This window comes from Phaethon aethereus (assembly GCF_964289735.1).
Source record: "Phaethon aethereus genome assembly, chromosome: 9".
In the NCBI taxonomy this organism is placed as follows: Eukaryota; Metazoa; Chordata; class Aves; order Phaethontiformes; family Phaethontidae; genus Phaethon; species Phaethon aethereus.
This window is the reverse complement of record NC_138585.1, coordinates 5993341-6016498: the sequence shown is the minus strand read 5'-3', so window position 1 is coordinate 6016498 and position 23158 is coordinate 5993341. Positions and strand designations below refer to the sequence as shown.

At 36.5% G+C, this 23158-nt stretch overlaps 1 protein-coding gene across 1 annotated transcript; it reads left to right on the top strand.

Moving 5' to 3' along the window:
* Positions 1-793: 793 nt before the first annotated feature.
* Positions 794-20850, top strand: CAB39 (calcium binding protein 39; the record flags this gene model as incomplete). The annotated part of the gene is made up of 8 exons (XM_082003897.1): positions 794-907; positions 9151-9315; positions 13186-13304; positions 16167-16335; positions 17091-17150; positions 17802-17867; positions 18708-18851; positions 19703-20850. The coding sequence occupies 8 exons, from the start codon at positions 794-796 to the stop codon at positions 19889-19891; spliced, it is 1026 nt and encodes a 341-aa protein (XP_081860023.1). The 3' UTR covers positions 19892-20850.
* Positions 20851-23158: the final 2308 nt, after the last annotated feature.

Here is a 23158-nt window from a genome sequence, read left to right as displayed (position 1 = left end):
GGGGGAAGGAAAATTGCTCCTGTAAGACAAGTTTTATCTTTTTGAAAAAGATACATAACCGGCGTTTGGTTTTAATGTTTCCAAAATGCCCTATTTACGTCCCTGTTACTGGTGACAAATTTTGTTTCCCATAAAACGGGTGGGGGTGAGACACTATTTCACTATGAAGTTACAGTAATATTGATGTGAAAAAGCCAGAATGTTCCAAGTATTTTGGCATAGGAATAAGCTGCTGTCTGTACCTTATATTCATCATGCTCATAGCTCCTGCGCTAAGGCACAGGCTTTGTGGTCTAGTTTGCATTTGTTATGGAACAAATATGGGTAAAAGCATGTACGTGGACAGTCATTACAGAGCAACTGAGACATGGTGACTTGTGTGTCAAAGACCTAACATAAGAAGGCATTTTGCTTGACAACATTAATTGGAATAATTTATCCTTGTTACTCTTGCCCATATGTGGTATTTGTACAGTATGTGGCTTTGGATATAATTAATGTACTCTTTAATTTGTTCCTGTAGCATAAGATAATGATCTTAATGTGAGTTCTTAGATTTTCTGTCTTGTGCTTTAAAAGAATTAGAAACACGAGCATTTAAGTTTGTCATGGCAAGCTCTAGTTCAGCTGTCAAGGATGGTTATTCCACATACGAATACCCTTGCTACTCTCCCTTGATCTTCACATGTATTGTTATACTGACCTCATGTTTCTATTTTTGACGTGCTTTTTTTCCTCCTCCTTTTCCAGGTGAAGCAGGAGCTGTAGAAGGAAGATCCTGTGGCTCGCAATCATGCCATTCCCTTTTGGCAAGTCCCACAAGTCTCCTGCAGACATAGTGAAGAACCTGAAGGAAAGTATGGCAGTTCTAGAAAAGCAAGATATCTCTGACAAAAAGGCAGAAAAGGTACAGTTGGGACTTTCCAATTGCTAAACAGTAATTGAAAGGGGGAAGAAAATTTACAGATGTTGAAACTGAATCAATTAGGAATTATTTTTGGGTTTTATACTTAGCTAAAGGGTAAGTCATTATGTACCTTTGAACAGGTGTCTTTCATGTTGGTTGGCTTTGCATTTTTATGCCACTGGCAGCTGATATGATGCTTAATTTGGTTTGGAACTGTAGTACATTGCAATTCCTTCGTAAGTAGCTCACAGGCATACAGTGTTCTGGTGCTTGTGCCCACCATAGTGGATTTACTACTATAGCAAATGTGCTCTGTCCGTGCTTGTCCATGGAAATGTTCACAGAGCAGAGTGTCTCTGTTACTGAAACAGAGGAACTTTGTGTCTTCATGGATGTCAGCAGAGGATATGCTTTTACCTTTGCTTGCCTTTTCTTCAGTCCACAGGAAGATCTGGTGAAAAGTTCTGTGCTAGTGCAGTTTCCTTTGGATAGGATGGTTTGCTACTTCAGGATCTGTATCTGTCAACAGTCATTTACTTCTCAACTGGCAGTCTTGATAGCTTTACTAAAAATTAACCTTCAAGTTCAGCCTGTATGCAGCTGCATCCCACCTAGTGACTCATAGGGCAGGGGTATTTACCATTTAGATAAAGTTTTTCCTGATAAACTCAGCACAAAGGCATAGATTTCAGTACTTCCAAAAAAACCCCTAACACCAAACCAAAAAAACCAAGCAAATAAAACATCTCCCTCTCCAATCTATCAGCTTTTGAAGCAGGCTATGAAACCCTCCTTGGATCCTCTCCCAGCATTATTTAACTGTTCCGTGCCACTTTTGGCATCCTTACAGAGTCACATGTAGGAGTTAGTGCCAGTCTTTTTCACGTTCACCAGTATTTTTAAGCAGAGTGTGGCGAGCTTCTCTACATCCAGTTTCACCCACATTTGGTACTACTACTTTAAGTGCAGGAGAATCTGGGTCTTAACTCGATTGCCGTCTTTATCCTCATACTCTCTACCCCAATGCCAGCACATGGTATGTTCCAGGTCTCTTGCAGTGTACCATATTATTTTTTCACTGATGCTTTTTCTCTCTTGCTGGAGAGAAGAATGTTATGGCCTGTTATGCAGGCCTGTGTGGAGACTGGGAGGATTTTAATTTGCTGCTGCTTTTCTACTTTCTCTAATAAAGACATCTGTCAGGAGAGGAGGGGTAGGTGAATTCTGAAGAGTCTGTGATGAGACAGGGCACTGCCTCCTTCATCTCAGTTTCATTATTAATTCCTGGAGATGTGTTTTGATCTTAAAATCCATGCTTTTTTTTGTGTCATCTTTTTCTTTTTGCTTAGACCTCTAATGGGGAACAGACCAGCTTCATTCCATTGTGCATAGCTGTGCACTGTATCACACGCCTGTGTTCTTGATGCTGTAGCTGGAGATTATTATGTACCATTTGCTTCTTGCTGGCCTTTCATTCCACACCTTCATCTTCTTTAAAGAACTTGTTTATGTGAGACTGCTGCTTCGACAAGAAATAATATGCTAAGCCTGTAGAGTTGTTTCTCCCGTGTCATATAGAAAGCAACACATTCTCCTTGAAGGAGAAAAGAAGGCAACCCACGTTCACTAGGTTAAATGTGGGGAGGGTTAAATACTGACATTCACAAGACTGAGCTGACTATGGTGGTGCTGGTCTCTGTCATCCTTGTTATTCACAAAGGAGACCAGCTGATGATCTGAGCATTCACAACACCAGTGTCCACACCTCCATACAGAGATTCTTTAGGAAATAGTCGTTTCATTGGCAAGCCAAGATTTCCATCAAGGTGACTGTGGTTGTGGCAGTTTATCTCAGATTCTGAGATTGTTTGCTGGTTTGACAGAGAAAATTCTTCAATACCTTCTGGACCAGTCATTGCATCTTTGAGGGTACAGCTCTGATTAAACACCCTGAATTTGTGTCCCTTTCACATTTCTATACCCAGTCTATAGAAATGACTGCAGTAACTCTGGAGTTAAAAGACAGCAAGGGTCTGAGCAGTAGCCATTATTAAAAAAGAAGAAAAATTTCTATGTGCCCATATTTCAATATTTAGGCATCTTTTTGTTTTTCACTACCTCTTTTATTATGATCCTTTCTGCGATGTAACTTTCCAGTCTCCTTTGGAAAAGAATTCTGTGCTGATGAAAGGGTGAGTTCTGTAGCTAGTAGTGGAACAGAAACAGAAAAACTCACTGCACATAAAGCACAAAAATTATTGCCCTTTAGGAGAAGGGGAGAAGAATGCCAGAGTTTTTCTTTTTTTATACTCAGTTTTATTAGTGATTAGACTTATATAAAATATGGTCTCTCCTTCTCCCCCCTGTCTCTTTCTTTCTCTCTAATTTCTGCTTCCTTGTTGCTGTTTCATCCAGGGGTGTGCTTTTGTAGCCTGTCAAATAACAGCAGTGAACTTCCAAGGCTAAGCAGCATGGTACCTATTCAGTGTTGATTACTGTTTGTAGTAGACACCCTTTTGGGTGGAGGGAATACTTACTTCTCCTACACTACTTTGTTTCTTAAAATTAAGTATATACAGTTGCGTATTTTCCTTACTCTTGAACATGTGGAATTTGAAACATGTATATAGATTAGACTAAAAAAAATTCTAGTGCATGTTGAAGTGAACTAAATATTCCAAATTAATCGTTTTAAATGTTTCTTCCACAAAATGAAATTAATTGTAAACGGCCTTTTGTGTTACACCTTATGCCTGGCTGAGGTTCCAAAGACAAACTCGTACTTTTCTACTGCGGTACCACAGTGGGTTTGTTCACCGTAGTTCCTAGCATGCAGTAGCAGCACAATGCTGTTATGAAAATACCTGGTTTACTACTATGTAGCAGATGCTCTTTGGCAGTTTCCTACCACCCTTGGAAATACAGATTTGTAAGAAAATTAGACAAACAATTTTCCCTAGAAATTAAAAGTGTAATTAATTACATTTGAACAGAATACCTTAGTTTTTTCAGTGCTTAGGCTGAAATTTAAAACCTTTAATGTTTTGTGAGAGGAAGAAAAAGCAAAGTAAGAAAGAAAGATTTTTAAAACTTGGACAGTGTGTGTTCCTGTACGTTCTTTATAATCAAAATGGAAAAGATTCTTCAAAGCAAAAGATGTGAAAGGTGTAGTGGTCACGATGCACCTTGTTCAGTTATGAAATGTTCTGCCCTGTAATACTGGAAAATTTGTCTTGTAAATAAAAATCTGAAGTTCAAAAAATGAATTCTAGTTGCATGTTAATCTACCTTTTTTTTGAGCTATGTGACTACTGGAAGAAAATTAGCCAGGTAATTCTCCAGGTCATTTGAAATGTTCTTTAAGTTTGTGGTACCTGCTTAGGAACCGAGATCTGAAGTGACTGTGAAAGCTGGACTGTGTCTCGCTGCTGAGAGTCTGCCTTGTGTACCGTGGCTCTGGGTGCTTGTTGGCTGCAGCCTTTTACTTGGGATAGGGACGATAGCTTGCTGTCTGTTAGTATTTTGGAAGGGATACGTGAAATGACAAGTGCTTTATAACTGAAAATATGTTCATCACATATGCTCTTAGTTTTCCATTACTTGTGTTTTTTTCAGAATGGGGGGCTAAAGGGAAGGGGAAGGAAAACTCCTTTCATATGAATGAGACCTACCCTTCATCTAGCCCATTAATTAGTCTTTTATTTGCATCTCTTCCTCCTCTTTGGCTGACATCAGCATTTATTTTTATGCTACCAGTTCACTTGGTTTGTAGCATGCATTTACATGTGAGGGTAAATATTTACTCGTGTAATAAACTTGTTCTTCCCTACCCTCTTACCTTGGATTAACCTGCTAGTAACAGCTCTGGTTTTGGCTTTTGGATAATTGTTTCAGCCATGTTGTTAATCCATGTGGGCTGACCGTTGCAGCCATGGTTGGCCTCTCTTCTTTAGGTTACCAGATCTATACAATGGACAGTATACTGTATGATGCAGTATGCTATTTTGATTGAGCTGTCAAAGTATAATATTATGTCATGTTGCCGTAGGCATAGATGAGATTTCATTCAGTGAGTTAATGCTGTCATTGACAAAGCAGTAAAATTTCATATTTGTTATGTGCAAGTGTACAATTAATTAGTAGTTGAAAGAAGGGTAAAGGTTAAGTAGTCTGCCTTGCCTACTACACGAGGCTGTTACACGAAGGGTAGAGATGGTGCTTCTTCTGGAAGTAGTGGGTGAGAAGACATGCTTCTCTTCTAACTGAGCGTAGCTCTTTAATGGTATCCTTATGCTAGGTGTCTGCTGAAAAATAGTGTCATCATTTTTGGCCTTTCCAATAAACTAGTGGCACTGATGTAGATAATCATATATTTACAGAATTGCATGTTTTTGTAAGCGTTTTGAAATGCAATCAATTTAAGTAGAACCATTAAAATGGTGTTTGTTACTTATGATAGATACTGCTCTAGGTTAGTAAAAACGTCCACCAAGTATAGGCTCAAAACTATAGCTCGTTTACCTTTTTGATGGATGTGGTCATTAATACTGCAATTTATGGAATTGCTTTATCGATGTGGATAGGTCCACTAGCCATAGACCTGGAACCTGCTGAGCTCATCTTAAATTCTTAAGGACTGATCATGTGTTCTTTATCTTTTTCTACTGTTTCTCTAAGTAAAGGTAAATGCTGCTTCATAAAACTCAAATATTCCACAGTACAAATCTATAGTATTTAGTATTTGCACTGCTTAGCATTTAAGGAAATAGTAGATTTTGGAAATAACTGTGAAATACCCTAGAGACTGGAATAAACCATCATGATTCATAGATACTGTAAAGACACGCAGCAGATTCTGGTGCGACAGTCATACATGTGACTTCATGGTGTCTGTTTTTATTTTTAAATAATATTTTCCTGTCTTCGATAAAAACAGAGAAATAAGTACTTTCTTTATTTTCCTTACTTTTCATTTTACTTTTATAGTTTGACTTGTCCTCAAATGGTCTTGATTGTCTGGCACCATTGAACTTCGAAGTGACTTGTCACAGAATTTTTCTCTAAAACTCTGATTGTTCTATGGTTGCTTCTTCTCAGTATAGAGAACAAATATAACTTTTAATATCTATAGAAATATATAATGTATGTTTTATGTATATTTTTAATATATAAAATTTACTTACAGACTATAATATTTAGACTATATACATGGAGTATATAGTGTATATATATTCTGTATATATAAAGTATATCCTGCCTATGTATTATATTAGAGTATATGTATTTTATGTATATCTCTACATGATGTCTGATTGTTAATTCCATGTTTGATCATGGGTTTTTGGATAAAGTTCATTGTGCATTTTGATTTTTCTCTAGAGCTCTTTTTCCTGTTAAAGCAGCGCCTAAGGCAATTATTTAGATTTCAGTATCTTAAGAAGTCTTGCAGGTACTGCAAGCTAGCCTCCTCTTGTCTGTCTTGACTTTTTTTACTAGTTTTTCACTTAGCTCTTAACATTGATATTTAATGTAGCATTATATTTTTCAGTGTAGCTATGTAAATTCCATTCTGTATCTGAAACGGCAAAAGCAGCTCTGCACATCATGTATTTGAACTATGTTCTAGAGTTCATGGAAGATGGAAAAGTAGAGAGATTCTAGAACAAATTTGTAAGGTTTTCTAGTCCTTTTGATGTTGAGTTTTAGAGTAGAAGAGGAAGGAATATAGAAGTGTCATATTTTATGGAAGTGTAGTGCATCAAAAGACCTTGGTTATTGATATAATACTTTCAGAAACACTCGTATTTCTGTATTTGGAGTATGTATCCAGAAATGATAGCTTGGCCTCAGTTGAAGTGGTAACAAGCAAGTCTCTTTCCTTGATGAAGGCAGTCAGACATTGGTACAGGTTGCCTAGAGAGGTTGTGGAGTGTCCATCCATGGAGCTGTTCAGAGCAGTGCTGGCCATGAGCCTGATCATCTAATAGGACTTGGAGGCTGGCCCTCTTTGAGGAGGTGGTTTGACCCTGATGACCTCCTGAGGCACCTTCCAACCTAAGCTGTTCAATGTTTCTGTGTCTCTAACTGTAACTTCCCACTAAAGCCCTATGTCATTCCAAGTTCAAGTGAGGCATGTTCAGATGGTCTTGACAGTATTGAAGAGCATGAGAAATAAATTGCAGGCCTGGTATCTCCTCTTGAAGTTACTGAGTTGTATATTCATGTTAGGCTAGGAGGCTTTTTTTTTTCTTTTTTGATTTTAAAAAAGAACTCGTCGTTTGGAAACGCTGTATTTTTTTCTCCTGTCTGATTTGTAAACATTTCCATTACTAGTGTCTTTCTTGGGGCGGTGGTGAGGGAGAACCTTCCAGTGTGATTATTAAAGTTTTGGGAGGGTTGTTCTGTTTTCTGGGGTTTTGAGATGAAAAATTCTCCACTGGTGTTCTTCTTAATTGCAGGCATACCCTCAATATTGCCACTGTCTTGCTTAAAATAGGTTAGCTACTTGAACCTCTGCCTTTCTTCCTCTTTCATCTTGCTTTCTGAATTAGTGTGCAGGGACAAACTGCAATAGAATTTTTATTACTGCTTCCTTTTTTCTTGGTAGCCATACTTCAAAGGCATCTTGTCATATCTCTGTGTTTGACAGATGCTCCTGTTCTTTTCCTAGTAAAGAGATACTTCTGAATTTTAAAGATTTAGAACAGTTGTGTGGCGTAATACTACTACAATATGGTGAGCTGGCTTTCTCGTTTTATGTCTTCAGGAGCTGTCATGAATCTAAGCACTCATATCGAGCACCTGCTTCTTCCTGTCTTACTAACAGTGCACAGAAAATCCTTTGGAATTTTGATTAAGGAGGAGGCAAGGGAGACTAGGAACTGCAGTTAGCAAGAAGAGGGAGGCAACGGGGAGTGGAAAGTTGTGGAGGAGCTAAAAATTATACGGAGTCCCCTTAAAGGTCACGGAATCCTGACTTGCATACCTAGCAAAGCTGGAATGGCTTTGGCTTGAATAGTGCATGAGTCATGTTGATCTCTAGATATAACGTACAAATGAGAAATCTCCTTACATATATAGTCCTTATGAGACAGGCAATATCCAGAAAGTGATAATTTTTTCACTTCATTGATTTTCCATGTGCTACCAATCATAAATACTTTAAAGTGTATGCATACCTTGTTGGTAGGTTCATCTAATTACTAAAAATTAGTAGACTTACAAACCATTCATACTTTTTAGGCACATGAGGAGCTAATACAATATAATTAAACCAGCTATTCATGATGATAATTTTCAGTGTATTGCCCCCCCCCAAGCTACGTAAACATATATATTGAAAGGAGTATTTCTTCTTTTTTTGCCAAGATAACTGTGTCTTAAGATTCAGAAGTGGGTATTTAGAAGTGGTCTTGTTGATTTTTTCTTTTTTTTTTTTTTTTTTAGTTTAACTCATGAGGGAACTCTGTTCCCACTGCTAAATGTTGCTCCAGCCCATCATAGCAGCTTAGGAATTCCTTATACTGGCTTCCCCAAGTGAGAGGTCAGATCTGTCTGTCTTCTGTAAGATGGACCTCAAATGGGAAGCATCTTAGACTTTTGATTGTCTCCTGTATTACTGTGTTCTTTCGAGTGCACCTCTTTCTGGGTCTCTGTGCCAGTTTGTTCTTGTATACTGAGATAACCTGAAAATTAAAGGAAGCTCTCTTCGGGGTTTTGTTAGTCGGAAAGGAAAAATTTCATCCTCACTGGCTGGAATGGGAGCCTAGTATTTGATAAAACCTGATGAGTGCAAAATCTGTGGGAGGAGTACATTTGGTCTCTCTGAGCAGTTCACTGGAGACAGGCATGTGTCTCCATGTCATGTTTTCCAATCTAGATCCTGTGTACCTCTGTTTTACAGAATGGAAATCGTGTCGGGTTCTTTCCATCCCATTGCTATTCTTCAGGGGATTTTTGAATGGGAAGTTTAAAGGCAGTAAAAAGGAAGAGATTTTTACTTTTTGTAACTTGTCAAATAAATAGCGTGTGTCTTGCTTCTGCTTTTTTTTTAAATAACATACAACAATCTTACTTGCAGAAGGATTACCTTTTTTTTTTTTTAAACAGGTTGTCTCTTCCTGATTTCCACCCCCCTACCGCCCCCTTAACGGAAGGTTGCAGATGTTAAGAATAATAGAGTGTGCACTAACAAAGACAAATGACATTGTGCTTTAACTGCATTCTTTTCTCATTTTCTTTAGGCCACTGAGGAGGTCTCAAAAAACCTTGTTGCCATGAAAGAGATACTGTATGGCACAAATGAAAAAGAACCACAGACAGAAGCTGTGGCACAGCTTGCTCAAGAGCTGTACAACAGTGGTCTTCTTAGTACCCTAGTAGCCGACTTGCAGCTAATTGATTTTGAGGTAAGAAAAGAAGTTTGACATTTCTTATATTGTAAATGTTAAAATAAACACATCTGAATTCCTGCCATTTAATTGATTAAGATATCTCTCGCTCTTCGGCTTTTTTTTTCTGGCTGGGACAAAACCATTAGAAAGAAAACTCATTGTTCCAAACTACCTAGAAAATTACGCAAATACAAAATATGAAATCTGTGAATTTAGACACATAAACCTCACAACACTGAAGTAGATAAACCTTTAATCCTGATGATACAGTTATGTTAAAATTATGGAATAATTCTTAATTGTTGTGTACACGAAGGGTTAATGTCTTACTAGTAATACCATAGTGAACACAAGCTTTAATACTACAAGGCATGTCTATATTATCTTGTTAAATTGCTTCAAAAAGTAAAGGAATTATTGCAAGATTTATGAAGAATTTTAAATAATTAAGGTAAAGCTGTTTTAATAACAGTTCAGTATGTGTGTCTCTTCAGAAAAGAGATGCAACCTTTTTTCTGGTTTTCCTCATCTCTTTTTTCTGTTTATTAAAAAAAACAGCAAAACCATTTTTTATTGATTGCTTCAAAATAGCAATACTTAACTTGTGTTCAAATGTATCTCTATACAAACGTCTATCTGGCATTTGTCACCACATCATATAGAATAATTTAGCTTCCCAGTGCCATATAAGAAATCATCCTGTTTAGTTATAAGAAATTGCAGCGTGATTGGATCTTCCTGTTTTCCTTTTGGACCGGCAAGAAGTGTGTGGTTGTCTAGGAAAGGAGCCAAAACCCATGTATCTCACTCCACTGCCTTGACCATAAAGACTGTCCCACTTAAGGTTGCCTAAAAGGATATTGTTCATAAACAAGTTGTTCATGATGCAAACACAATGGTTTAAAGTCCTATTGTAGTATGACATTCCAAAAACAATGGCTTTCTTCCCTGTTCTTTCTTCTCTCCCTTCCACCCCACCCATAACTCCCTCTGATTTGTGTTTAATTGTAATATGGTGGTATTTTTTCTCTACCCACACAACTGTTTATACCAAGCATAAAACATTCAGGTTGTTAAATAAGCAAGGAGACCTGGGAAAACTGAGAGGGAATGCTGAAATGGGATGGCCTTTAATTGCTGAAGAAAGGAAATAATGAAATGTCATCTGGATTCTGCTGACCTCTAGATTCTTATCAGCTTGGTGTTTACTCAGCCCGGTTATTAGCGAAGGAAACCTTCGTTATCTCCTGGTTATGAGGAATGATAACAATTTGTACAGGCTTGCTCTCATTAAGGAGAACTATTCATTTTATTCTAAGGGGACTTGAAAAGATTGTGAGTAGTTTCCTGGTTGTGGACTTTCTGCTGCTTTGTTACGTGAGGATATGACGGTTCCCCCTTGAGAGAAAGTCATTCACACCACTTTCTAGGCTGGATCACGTCTGCTTTTTAAGGATGGGATCTGGCAGGCTGTTCAGCTATTGTTGTTACCTAGAATTAATGTCAACACACCTGTGCTCCAAATGTGCACTAGCTTCCCAACTGTTACAGAGTCAATCAGATGTTGGCTTTGATATCCCAGATCTCTATGGTTGGGGGTTTACTGCATTTGAAATGCTTTCTCCATTACTAGTGGAGATACGAACTTGATTTCCTGTTGTTTCTTAAACTTGATGAGTAGGTCTAGCATTTGTTCCTTCTGGTGCCCCACCACAGCTTGAGGTCATTCAATGATGAACCAAATGCCTTTTTTTTTTTTTTTTTTTTTAATCAAGATCTTGACTCTTATTCCTGGAGAAGGTTTCCTTGTAGAAGAGGAATAGACAGGGACTGTTCACTCTGACTCTTAAACAGTCTCAAATGAATGGCCTGGTAAAAAAACCCAGAAAAGTAACAAAGTAAAAACCAAAAAAGCAACAAATTTAATGTTTTACTGTTTTAATTAAGAAACTGCCTCTCTGTCCAGACTTTGCTGTATGTAAAGGCCTGTCTAAAATTATATCCTTATCTGGAAGCTTGCTTTCCAAGTAAAGCAGTCAACACAACGGCCTTTTTACCAGTGTTACAAACTTACCAGTTACTTCCCTGCAGATTCCTGTGTCTGTAGGAGAGGTAGTATCCCTTGTGGAACTCTTTTTTTTTTTTTTTTTTTTTTGTTCTTGTTTTTTTAAAATTAAGAAAAAACCCTCAAACAACGAAAATGCCTTTTGCATAAGGGAGCCTGAACCCTCTGCTCAGAAGACAATACTAGCACAGTCTCCCGCTCACCTCTCGCAGTCGTGACTATTGGCACAGGGTTCAGTGTCTGTTTGCCCTTGTTAGGCCATGAGATCACTTAGTAATACATCCTTCTAACAATAACGAGCTGTGGTATTACTGTGTACCACTATCAGTTCAATTATGTGCGTAATAAGGAAATGCTGTTCTTGCTGGTGAATCCAAAGCAAATTGTGAGATCCAGCGCAAAATTGGCAATGTTAGTGAATGAGCTGATGACTATATTATGTGGAGTTTGAGTAAAGCAATTTCTAGAAACACTGCACTACTCATTTCAGAACAAAGACTTCTGGAGTTGCTTTGGGCTGGCTTTCAATGGAATTGTAATTGAGAAAACAAGCATTTACAAACAAACTCTTATGTCCTGAAAACAACACTCTAACAAAACTGTCCATGTAATACACAAACATGCCATTTGTAAAACTACAGACCTCCTACGGATTTATAAACATTTGATTTTTTTTTTTCTTGTGCAATCTTCTTGGTGTTGATTAGGAAACTGAAATAATTTTGACTAATTGCTGTTGTTTTAAAAATTTGTGCTGATTAAATATGCCCTGCATTTTAATCAAAGGCTTGCTGATGTTACTCAGAGCATTTACAGTACAGCTAGAGATTGTCAAGAAACGTTATCTACGTATGTTTTTTCTGTACAACATTCAGGGAACCTTCAGGTGGAGTTGCTTAACAGGCTTTTATTTGCAAGTCCAGGCTTAGTACAAGTTTACCTAGGATTTTTCTGGATTAGATCTGATAACAGATAGTCCTGAAATTGTCTTTATGGCAATCCAGAATGGAAAGTTAATTGCAGAAATCTGGCTTTTAAATGGTGCATGTGAATGACAGTGAAAAGTGCTTATATTTATAAACAGCTTTTTGTTAGATGTCCATACCAATTTGTCATCTTTAGCTATGGTCTGACAGAGGAAATAAATAGGAGGTGTACACATATTCAACAGAGAACATTCCCAGCTCCTTTTATACTGTCTGGTGCTATCCTTGTGCATTTTTTTGTGTATAATCTGTGCTGAATTCCCGCATCCTGGTTTTATTTATACTACTTTTGTGCATTGAAAAATGTGAGACTTGCGTTTCAGGTCAGTGGATGATTTCTCTCGGTAGTTTTTATTTATTTAGTTTTAAGTTGGATGTTAACACTGCAGTCAGAAATGCTCTGCATACTCTTAATGGTGGCATTACGTATTTTTAGACAAGGGGAGAGGGGAGGATAATGGAATATTGAAGAAACACACTTTCAGGCAAGAGCACAGTTAAAAACTGGTATGTTATTAGCAAAAGCAAGTATAGAACAAGCCCAGGAGAATGATGCTACATAGAACTATCTGATGAAACATCAACTGGCTTTACTTCTTAATGTAAATTACCCGTGATCTGTCTGCAACATGACGTAATGTTTTGAGTGCTTTGGCGTATTTGAAATGGGTATAAAGAAACAGAATATTTGATCTCTTTAAGATCAGAGTACAGAGGCTGACTGAACCGCAGAACTCGCACGCTACGAATGCATGAGATGATGGTCATGTTTAATTGTTAACTTTCCTAGTGGACTTGAATATTATGTGTTTAACTTGCTAATGTTTTTGACAGGGCAAAAAAGATGTTGCGCAAATTTTCAACAACATTCTCAGAAGGCAAATTGGTACAAGAACTCCCACAGTTGAATACATCTGTACTCAACAGAATATATTGTTCATGCTATTAAAAGGGTACGTACACTGTGAAGTATAAATATGCTTTTACGTGAAGTAAGAAGTTTTTAAATTCATGGAGAAGCAGTAACTTCTGAAATGTATTCTCTTCTTTTGCAGTATGCCTGGTGTGGTTTTTTTTGTTTTGATTTTTTTTTTTTTTTGTTGGGGCCTGTAATTCCCCTAAGTAAAGGAAAATTTGAGCAATAAAAGACCAAAATACACTTTTGCATGAAATAAGACTAAAATTGAGAACTGGTAGTAACCTAACATATTCTTACTGGAGTAATGTAGACATCTTCCTCTCAGTATACTATCTGATTCTATTTAAATTACTTCCTTGTGAACTTACTCATTCACCAAGAGTTGAAGACTGCTTTTTTCCTTTAACCACTCTCATTTCCAGTTTGCTGTCCTATCCCCTGGTCTTCGTTTGGTCTTAGACTTTTTATTCAAAGTGATTTATATTCTTGTAGTGACACTAATGCACCGACTCAAACTTGACCAAACAAAGAATGATTTGGGACATACAGTGCAATGCTAGATGGCTGTTTCTTTCTCTATTCTTGTACTATCTGGTGTGCTGGATATTGAGAGTCATGCCATACTGAATACACGGTTGCATATGTAGAACTGTGGCGCTCAAATATGAGAGTAGAAAGGAGTTGTTAACATTTTCATGTTAAAATAAGATTTAAAAATGTGTGAATGTTCTCTCTCCATTTAAAAAGAATTGCTTACCTTTCTAATAGCATTAAGAAAGTTCTGAAAATTGCAATTCCAGTGTGTTATTTTGGGATAGAAAAGTTCAGCAAACATTGATAGGCCATTTAAAAAATGCAGCTATTTCAGGTACTAGCTTTACAATTTTTGTTAAAGCTGATGGGTAAGCTTACTGCAGTTGAGGAGTACTTAGTCCACCTACTGGGATAGCTAGAGGATGTATGACAAGGTCGTGCTTCTCAGTGAGATGCCTGCCTGTGTTATATTGGTAGCATTGAGATGTGAGGTTAATCAAGTATATTTCTTAACATTTGAACAGGAAGCTTTATTGTGTTTTTCCTTTTCCCTCCTCCTAGTTCATAGTAGTTGTTAGAGATGCTGGCTAAGCTGACACATACATGACATATTAGGCTATTTTATTGTAACATCTCTATGTTTAACTAATCTTGGCCATTTATGTAAGTCACTGGAAAATGGATAATACAAGAAACTTTCTCTGTGGAGAAGGTAGGTGTTTTACACCTGTATACCTTTTAGTTTCATGCTGACTCCAAAGGCCTAGCACCAGAAGCAGTATGGAGTATTTCTTTCAATTCATAAGAGTGTGAGATGTACGCTTGTCTGCCAGAAGTGCTGTGTTGTTTTTTTCCCCCCTGCGTTATAGCACTTATTTTTTGGGGGAAGTGAGATTTAAATGTTAGAGGGATAAAATTATTATTAATTGTGGCATAACACGAAAGAAAATATTTATTCAGTACTTCTTCAAAATAATTTTCAAAAGAAGGCAAAGACATTTGAGGTGCAGAGAGATGAAACTACTTTCTCAGCATGCTTTCATTGATACGTGACTGAATGAGGACTGTATCACATTTGTCCTAATTTTTAGTCTGTGTTGTCACTCTTCAGACAGCATTATTCTGACAGGGATTGTTGAAACATATTCATAAGTCAGGATGTTTGAAATGGGCATTTAGTTAACCTTAATGACTTAGATGTTACATCTGGTATCCAACTGAGTCAAATTTATGTGAATTTAAACTATGGGGTGAGTTGCAAAAAGTTCAGCAGGTTTCAAATCTCCATGACAAGTTAAATGGGAAAGTATTGCAGGATTTAACATGAAAATAAACTCATAAGAAAGTGTTTTTGCATGGTAATACAGTTAGTGCTTAGTGTGAACAATGATACTTTGTTCCTGAATTATTCTGGTGAACTTAAATTAGCTTCCAGTGGTCTAGGATGAAGGATTCTTTAGGTGGGAGGCAGGAAAATATGTAAAAAGCTTTGACTGCTCCAGAACCAGGTAGGAACAACCGACATAACTTTTCAGTAAACTGGGATAGCTTATATTGCAACACGCTGAGATGAGTTCTTGGTTTGGAAAGGTGTTTTTCTATCAAATGTGATAGATCTGTCTTAAACATAGTGTTGTGAGATTTTGGCAGCTGCTGTTGGTGTATGCTAAAATCAGCTGAAAGAACGCTGTAGTATTTGAGCAAGAAAGCCTGCCAAAGAAGTGTAGCGACAGTTTCTAAATGAAGCCATTAGGGATGGCATCATCAGTTCCATCAAATCGGTGATGGACATGATGCAGAGGTCTCTTGTAAGAAGGTGCAGATACTTTGCTAAAGGCAATAAAGACTCGGGCACAGGAGTTCAATATTGTCCTTACGATCAGAGGACAAGCTTGAAGCTTGAATGGTTTAGTGAAAGAGGAGACATGAATTTATGTCCAGTATTATTAACCCTTCATGCTTATATTATGGATAATTTTATGTAAGTTGCTGTCATGTTTAAGCAAACAGCTTTTAAGACAGAAATCAATTACTGCTTTTTCAGATGTCTGTAATTCCACCATTACGAAAAAAGAAAACTGATTTTGAGTATGAAGAAAATATTTTTATTTAGTCTTGTTTCTCAGTTTGTGAAAGTCATTTGTGCTAGCTATAATTTGGCATTTAACTGGCAACGATTTCAGTAATATTTCATAAAAGTATTTAAAATGCAGTTTAATGCAGAAATAAGTATCTCTAACTTTTTGAATTTTTGTTTACTTGAAACCACTGAAAACCTTAATTAGCAGTGTGGTGCTGCAGTACTAACTGGTGGAAATATTTATAAAGAATCTTCATTTTGTGGGTTTTTTTTTTAAAATAGGTACGAATCTCCAGAAATCGCTCTAAATTGTGGAATAATGCTTAGAGAGTGCATCAGGCATGAACCACTTGCTAAAATAATCTTGTGGTCAGAACAATTCTATGATTTCTTCAGATATGTGGAAATGTCAACATTTGACATTGCTTCGGATGCATTTGCCACATTCAAGGTAATTTGCATGCAACATTTGAGTTGTTATTTCATTAGTTCTCTGCTATGTGAACCCAGATGATGTGTGTTATGTTCTTGGGCAAAACAAGTCCAGGGAGAGGTAAAAAAAAAAGGTGTGATACAAATGGGTAAACTGCATACTGTTCTTTCTGGTTTCTCAGAATGCAAGGTATTCCTTTAAATATATATATATACTATGTCCCCAATAATTTTTATTCTAGAAATCAAGATTTAAACTATCATGCGATAGCTGAATACATGTGCATTTCCATGCCAGGGGCTTTTAAATCTCTGTCTCCCAGCTTCTCAAGTGAGCAAACTCATTTTTGTTGCGTTACGAACCTGAGTATATTTGATACTGATGCTTTGTCTGAGGAAATTTTTTTTGGACCTGAAACAACCAGTTATGGAACTATAAGCATAATATTGATCAGTATTAAACGGTGGGTCTTAACCTTGGTTGTGTATAGTTCTGTGCAGAGCACAGCCTTGATCCATAAATGGCATTCTTCAGGGATAATTCCACAGGCTATTTACTTGTGTCGATTAACATACCACATAGCAGGCCTTTCCTCAGAGATGCCAAGATCCTTAGCAATGTCCAGGTAACTGCATTCATGTCCTAAACGTCTTTGTTTAGTGAAATAGGAAAATTTTCTGTGGGATATCTTATAAGTACTCACTCTTTAATAAGAATGTGTACGTACTGTTTAACTATTTTAGTGAAAATACTGGTTTTGTGCTCTTTTACAGGATTTGCTTACAAGACACAAGTTGTTAAGTGCAGAATTTTTGGAACAACATTATGATAGGGTGAGCGGATACATTTTAATATTCAGAATTTTCTAGTGCTGTGTATCTTACTTGAAGAAATCAGTACTTTCATTGCTTAGCTTTCGTTTTGGAAATTTACACACAGTATTAAACCAATTGAACTTATGGTAATTTCTGCCAAGCAGTAAAATTAAGATCAAGGCCTTATTGTTGAATGTAGAAAGGTATGAAAACAAGAGAAGGTGGCAGAAATCTAATTCTGTGAAAACTAGATCTGAATTTTCCGCTAGAGGGAACCCTTTCCTTGTCTTTTTCATTTGTCTGTATTAACCCTTAACAACCAAAGAATACAAGATAGCCCTCCTCCACCTGCTGGGGACTCCTGAAATTAATGAACAATGTTCAGTACCGGGAACGATTGTAGTTTAAGAAGTAATGAGATAACTACTTCCACCATGTTACGATCTAAACGTTAAAGGCTCCTAAAAGAGTAAATAATTTTTTTTTTTTTTTTAAAGCACATACAGTGTTTAAACACTAGTGATTTACAGAAACCTACTGAGATTTCAGATTTTGTTTGCATTTTTGGTATGGATTTGCATCTCTCCCAGTTTGTTATAATCATTTGGCAGAAGAGTGTGCATATGGCACTTGGAAAGGTCCTAACCCTTCTCTTTATTCTGTGCTTAGTTCTTCAGCGAATATGAGAAGTTACTTCATTCAGAAAATTATGTGACAAAAAGACAGTCACTTAAGGTAAGGCAATTTTATTTTCTTCTTAAATTCAAAGTTAGAGAATTCCTTTAATTTAAAGGTGGGTTGACTTCAGTAACTGCCTTGGATTGTGTTTATTTTAATTTTTCATACGTTTTAACTCTTGGGATCAGCTAGTTTCCTTTAGTCCAGTCCTTCCATTATTTAGTGTCCAGCACACACCAAGTCATTTATCTCCCTATTCAGAAATAGCTATATGCAAGTATGTTTATTTTTGTTGGGTTTTTTCCTTCAACAAATCTGGGCACGTTTAAATAATTTAAGAAAGATTCATATGGTGTGACTAGAGCAATACTAATCTTACATTCAAGTAGGTCAGAAATAGTGAATGTAAATATAATACATAACTTGTAGCAAGAGCAAGGGTGGTACTTGTGGGGAGTAACTTTTTACTGCCTTCTGGACAAAGAAGGGAGCAAAAGAAGTGTAAAAATTTCTTATTTGAAGTAATAACTTTTTTTGGTTTGTTTTTTAAAACCACATTTTTGTTGGTGATGTATAGCTTCTGTATAAAATAAAAAAACCCCATGAAATCATGGTGACAAAAGAATGAAAAAAAACTTTTTTTTTTTTAAATTCCAGTTCATAACGAGGGGGGAACAAAAGGTGGTTTTTCACTTGTTCAGAAAAAGGAGAAACTGCATCATTGAAATATGAGGAAGATGCACCCTGCACTTAGAAATTCAGGACATTTGAGTTCTGTTGTTAGTATATTTATAGACTGGTGTCAACTACTCAGTGTGTTTGAAAGACTTATGAAAAAGTTGTTTCTTGTGTCCAGTGTCAGTCATTTTTTCATTCGGGCTTGTTTTCTGCATTTAGCTTCTTGGTGAGTTGTTACTGGATAGACACAATTTCACAATTATGACGAAGTACATCAGTAAACCTGAAAATCTCAAACTTATGATGAACCTTCTACGAGACAAGAGTCGTAACATTCAGTTTGAGGCCTTTCATGTGTTTAAGGTATGTTTAAAAAAAAAACACAATAAAACAAACAACAAAAGAACCCCATCAGAAGTTGTTTAGCTGAGTAAACTACGTAGCTGAGCCTAAATGAAGCTTACCTTAATGTCTGCTAAGTGGTTAAATAGAGAGCTAAGGTTTGTCTTTATTATGATCCATCTTTATATAAATAGCTGCCTTTTGTATCTTTTGAACATTGTTTAGAAACCACTTAGGGACTTTCATATGATTGTCAGTGTAATCTCTCAGAAAATTTTGGAATCAAGAAAGATGAAGTGCAGTAAGATGAGGAATGCATGATTTCATGTGAAATCATGAAGCGTCTTGGAGTTCAAAAGTATTTTCATCATGCCGCGTGATCTATGAAGGATAGCAGTATTGCAGTTGTCGCCAAAATTTCAAAGCCTGAATTGTAGTTTGCACATTATAACAGGTACCTTCTGACTTTGCAGCAGGCAAGCATATAGTTAAGAGCTTAGAGATATAATTTGAGGTATAAAGTTTTCAGTGAACGTTAAGATACCCATCTGATGCTGTATACAATATGAAACCATGCATTTGCTACAGAATTTAACTGTGAGGTGTCTTCTGTGGTTTCTGCAGAGGGTGTTCTGGCTGATCGCCCCCCACAAATTGAATTTACTTTGGTACTGGTGTTCTGCTTCTAATAAAAAGGGAGCAATTTTATTTTAAAACTTGCATTTACTCCATTATTTTTAGTGTAAAGATACTGGAATACAGAATAATTAAAACACAAGTTATTGTCATCACGGTTTGGTTGGCTATGTTTGTTTTTTAACTTAGCCTTCTATTTCCTACTATTATGCTAAATGCCTTTTGTTTTCTTGCAGGTGTTTGTAGCCAATCCTAACAAGACACAGCCTATATTAGACATCCTTCTAAAGAATCAGACCAAACTTATTGAGTTCCTCAGCAAGTTTCAGAATGACAGGACCGAGGATGAACAATTTAATGATGAGAAGACCTATTTAGTTAAACAGATCAGGGATTTGAAGAGACCAGCGCAGCAAGAAGCTTAATCTCCAATAAACCCTTAAAATATTAAACCCAAATTCAGCATTTGCTGTTAGATAATTCAGCATCAGGCACTCTTATCGATTCATGAGGAACATTACTGCTAGTCTGCTGTTCAGTGAACGGTTTTTGGTTTTTTTCTTTTCTTTTTTAGTCCAAGTTGAAAAACATAGCTGCTGCTTTCTTGCACAATGTGGACTTTCTTGATATTTGTGTCATTTCAGAATTCAAAGACACTGCTTGTTTTAGGAGACCTGAAAAGAAAGATTCTAGGTCGTGAAAGCAAACGTATAGATACTAGTTTGGTTTAGGAGAGAAGGTATTAATGTAGTTAAGTAACAAGGTTGCATGCTTGCAAATCTGAATAAATCTGTATGTTTGCACTTACCTTGTTTTGAGATATGAGCACAATGTGACCTGTGCATACCTGGCACCGTAGTTATAAGATTATATGCCTTGATTAAAAAAAAAAAAAAGTGCAGTGCTTTATTTGTAATCAAAGGGGAAATGTATCTAAGATGTCAGCTTATTGGGATAAACAGTTGTCTTGCAAATAAACTGATACTGAAACTTAGCAACTTTTAAAAGAGTGAAATCTCAAGGTTCGTAAGGAAAATGTATATATGCCTTTCACTGCTTTATAGAATTTTTTTGACATGATTTGATTTTTCTGAGAATTGACTTGTAAACTTGGAAATATGTTCTAAGGTTTTTTGTTAATTTTACTTTAAAGTTATTTCAGACAGTAGACCTAGCAGTGACATTTTGCATTTCATTTCAACAATGCTTGCTGGTTTCTTTTGTATATAACTCCTAGGCTGCTCATTTCTTTAAAATATGATTTAATTTGTACAGCAGAGGAATGTTGTTGTATTAGTCTGTAACTATTACCTAATATTGAATTTTGCAAAATGAATGCTCATATGTAATTGAATACTTCAGATCACATGGAAATGCTGATTTAACAATCTTAAGTACTGCAGCATTAAAAGGAAAAAACAAACAAACATTCTTTGTATTCGCTTGTCTAATGGGGTGCCACCAGTTAGGGTAGGCTGAAATAGAGAACTGGAACCCTTTATACTACATTCTTACTGGATAATATTGGCCTTATTCAATTAATCTAGCATTGTGCTCACCAGCTCTGCAAATGGCAAAGATTATGCTAAATTAATATCGATTCCTCTTACTTTGGGGAGCCTGCAGTGCATCATTTCTTTCTTACAGTAAATAACTCAGTACAGTAGTTTGTGAAAGTGAATAATTTAATTCCCTCCAACTTCAAGAAACAATTTCATAGATGTCCTAGGGTAACAAAATGATTTAATTTTGTTGATTTTGTTCTTTAATGCTGCAAACTATCAGTATTTATAAAAACAAAAAAACCAACTGATTTTGCACCATGTTTTTGTTACTGTGACCATACAAAAGGAATCTATTAAGTATAGCTAAATGATGTTATTAAAATTGTATCTAGCCATCATATAGTAACGCTAAGATCACAACCAAGCAAACTTAGGGATTGGAGTCTGAAAGTTCAAATTCTGCATGGCTGAATCTGGTTGAGAATGCTGTAGAAAATGTTTGTTGCTTCCTGTCCTTTTCCTAATTAAAATATTGTGCAATCAGCAGGATGAAACTCCTAAGTGATGTTTAAGCCCATTTGAAAGCCGTCACAAGGGAAGTCAGATAGCTCCAGAAAATTGGGTGGTTTCACTCAGTTTAAAAAAATTCACTTTAATATTATAATTGGTCTCTCAAAGGTTCTTAATGTGTCCTTTGCAAACAGATACATTTGGCCTACAGGAAAGAAAATAGCTTATTCTCACCGAAGATCACGTACACAGGCAGGCAGAATTGGCCATGAGGTGGTATTGTAGTTCAGTAGTAACAGTCTATTGTATTTTGGTTTATCATAGCTGAGTGGGGGAAAACATTATTTGCCAAGTTACTCACCATAACACATAAGGCTTCCTCTTTAGAAAAATGTAGATGTGCTAAAGATTTATATATGTAAAGAAGTGAAAACATTTGGACTGGGACAGAGGTTACTCTATATTAGGCCTTGGAAACAATGGCTATGGTGACTTTTTTAATATGTGGAAACATTTGAATGTTGGCTTTCGAAAAGAAGTTGTATTTAAATTCAAGCTCATTTGACGTGCTCTTCGTATTAAAGAACTGTTGTTCTGGCAGTGGTTTCTTATCTGCTTGAAGGCTTAAGGGTATTACTAAAAGTTATTTAAATGTGAGCGGTTTTTGGTTTTGCCTTTTTTTTTTTTTTTTTTAAATAAGAGATGTATACAATTGTAATTCTACTTCCATGGTAGCATTTCATTTCTCCTGAGGAAAATGCATTTCTTATCCAAAAAATCTGGCTGGCCCCATAATTTAAATTGAAATAAAATTTTGAAGAAAATCGTGTGTTCTTTACTGTGTTACTGAAGAGCATGAGTTTCTTGTGGATGTGTATCTGCTCTCCTTTATTGTCTTAGAGGGGTTCAGCTTTCTTGCTTTTAAATGTGAAATCACTTTAAACGATGAAAAATTCTGTCTTGCAATAACATTTTTAAGGAATTAAGACAAAGTGATGTATTAGAGATGTAATCAATTTTAATTGTTGGTAGCCCCTCTTGCCTCTTTGCAGCATTATTTGTTGATTCTGTTCCTTTATTGCATGGCCAAGGGCAAAGAGGGGAGATGCTATTTCCTGCGTCATGTCTAGAGACAGGATCTGTTGGGATTAGTGGAAGTGAATCCTTGAAAATTGTTGGCCCTTCCCTTCTCTCTAAATTTTAGGAGCCAAAAATGCGTGCAATTGGTAACTCGTCTGCCTCTGTCCATTTTTCATGGGTAACACCCCAAGTTAGGCAGGGTGGCTGGCAAATGTTGAGAGACTGTTACAAACCCCCGCCAAATGTTCAGGTATGTTTGATGCAGATTCTTCACATGGTTTTGTTTAGCAAATTTGATGAAATACCTGGTTTCCCACCAGGAACGTAATTACCTTGCAGACAAATATTTGGTCTTTTATAGCCCCCACTAGAGGCTACACCTGTTTTGAGCTTTTTATAGAAAATGGTAGTATTTTTCTCCCTCACTGATGGTAAGATCACAGGTTACAAGGGGAAGGAATAATTTACACTTGTAGTCAAACAAATTGCAAATTTGAATTAAAAAAAAGAGCGGTCAAGTTGGGTACTTGACTGGGTGTTTGGATGAAAGAGCCTTGATGGGAGGAGGCACGGGACATGCAAGGAGATGTTGTGTTG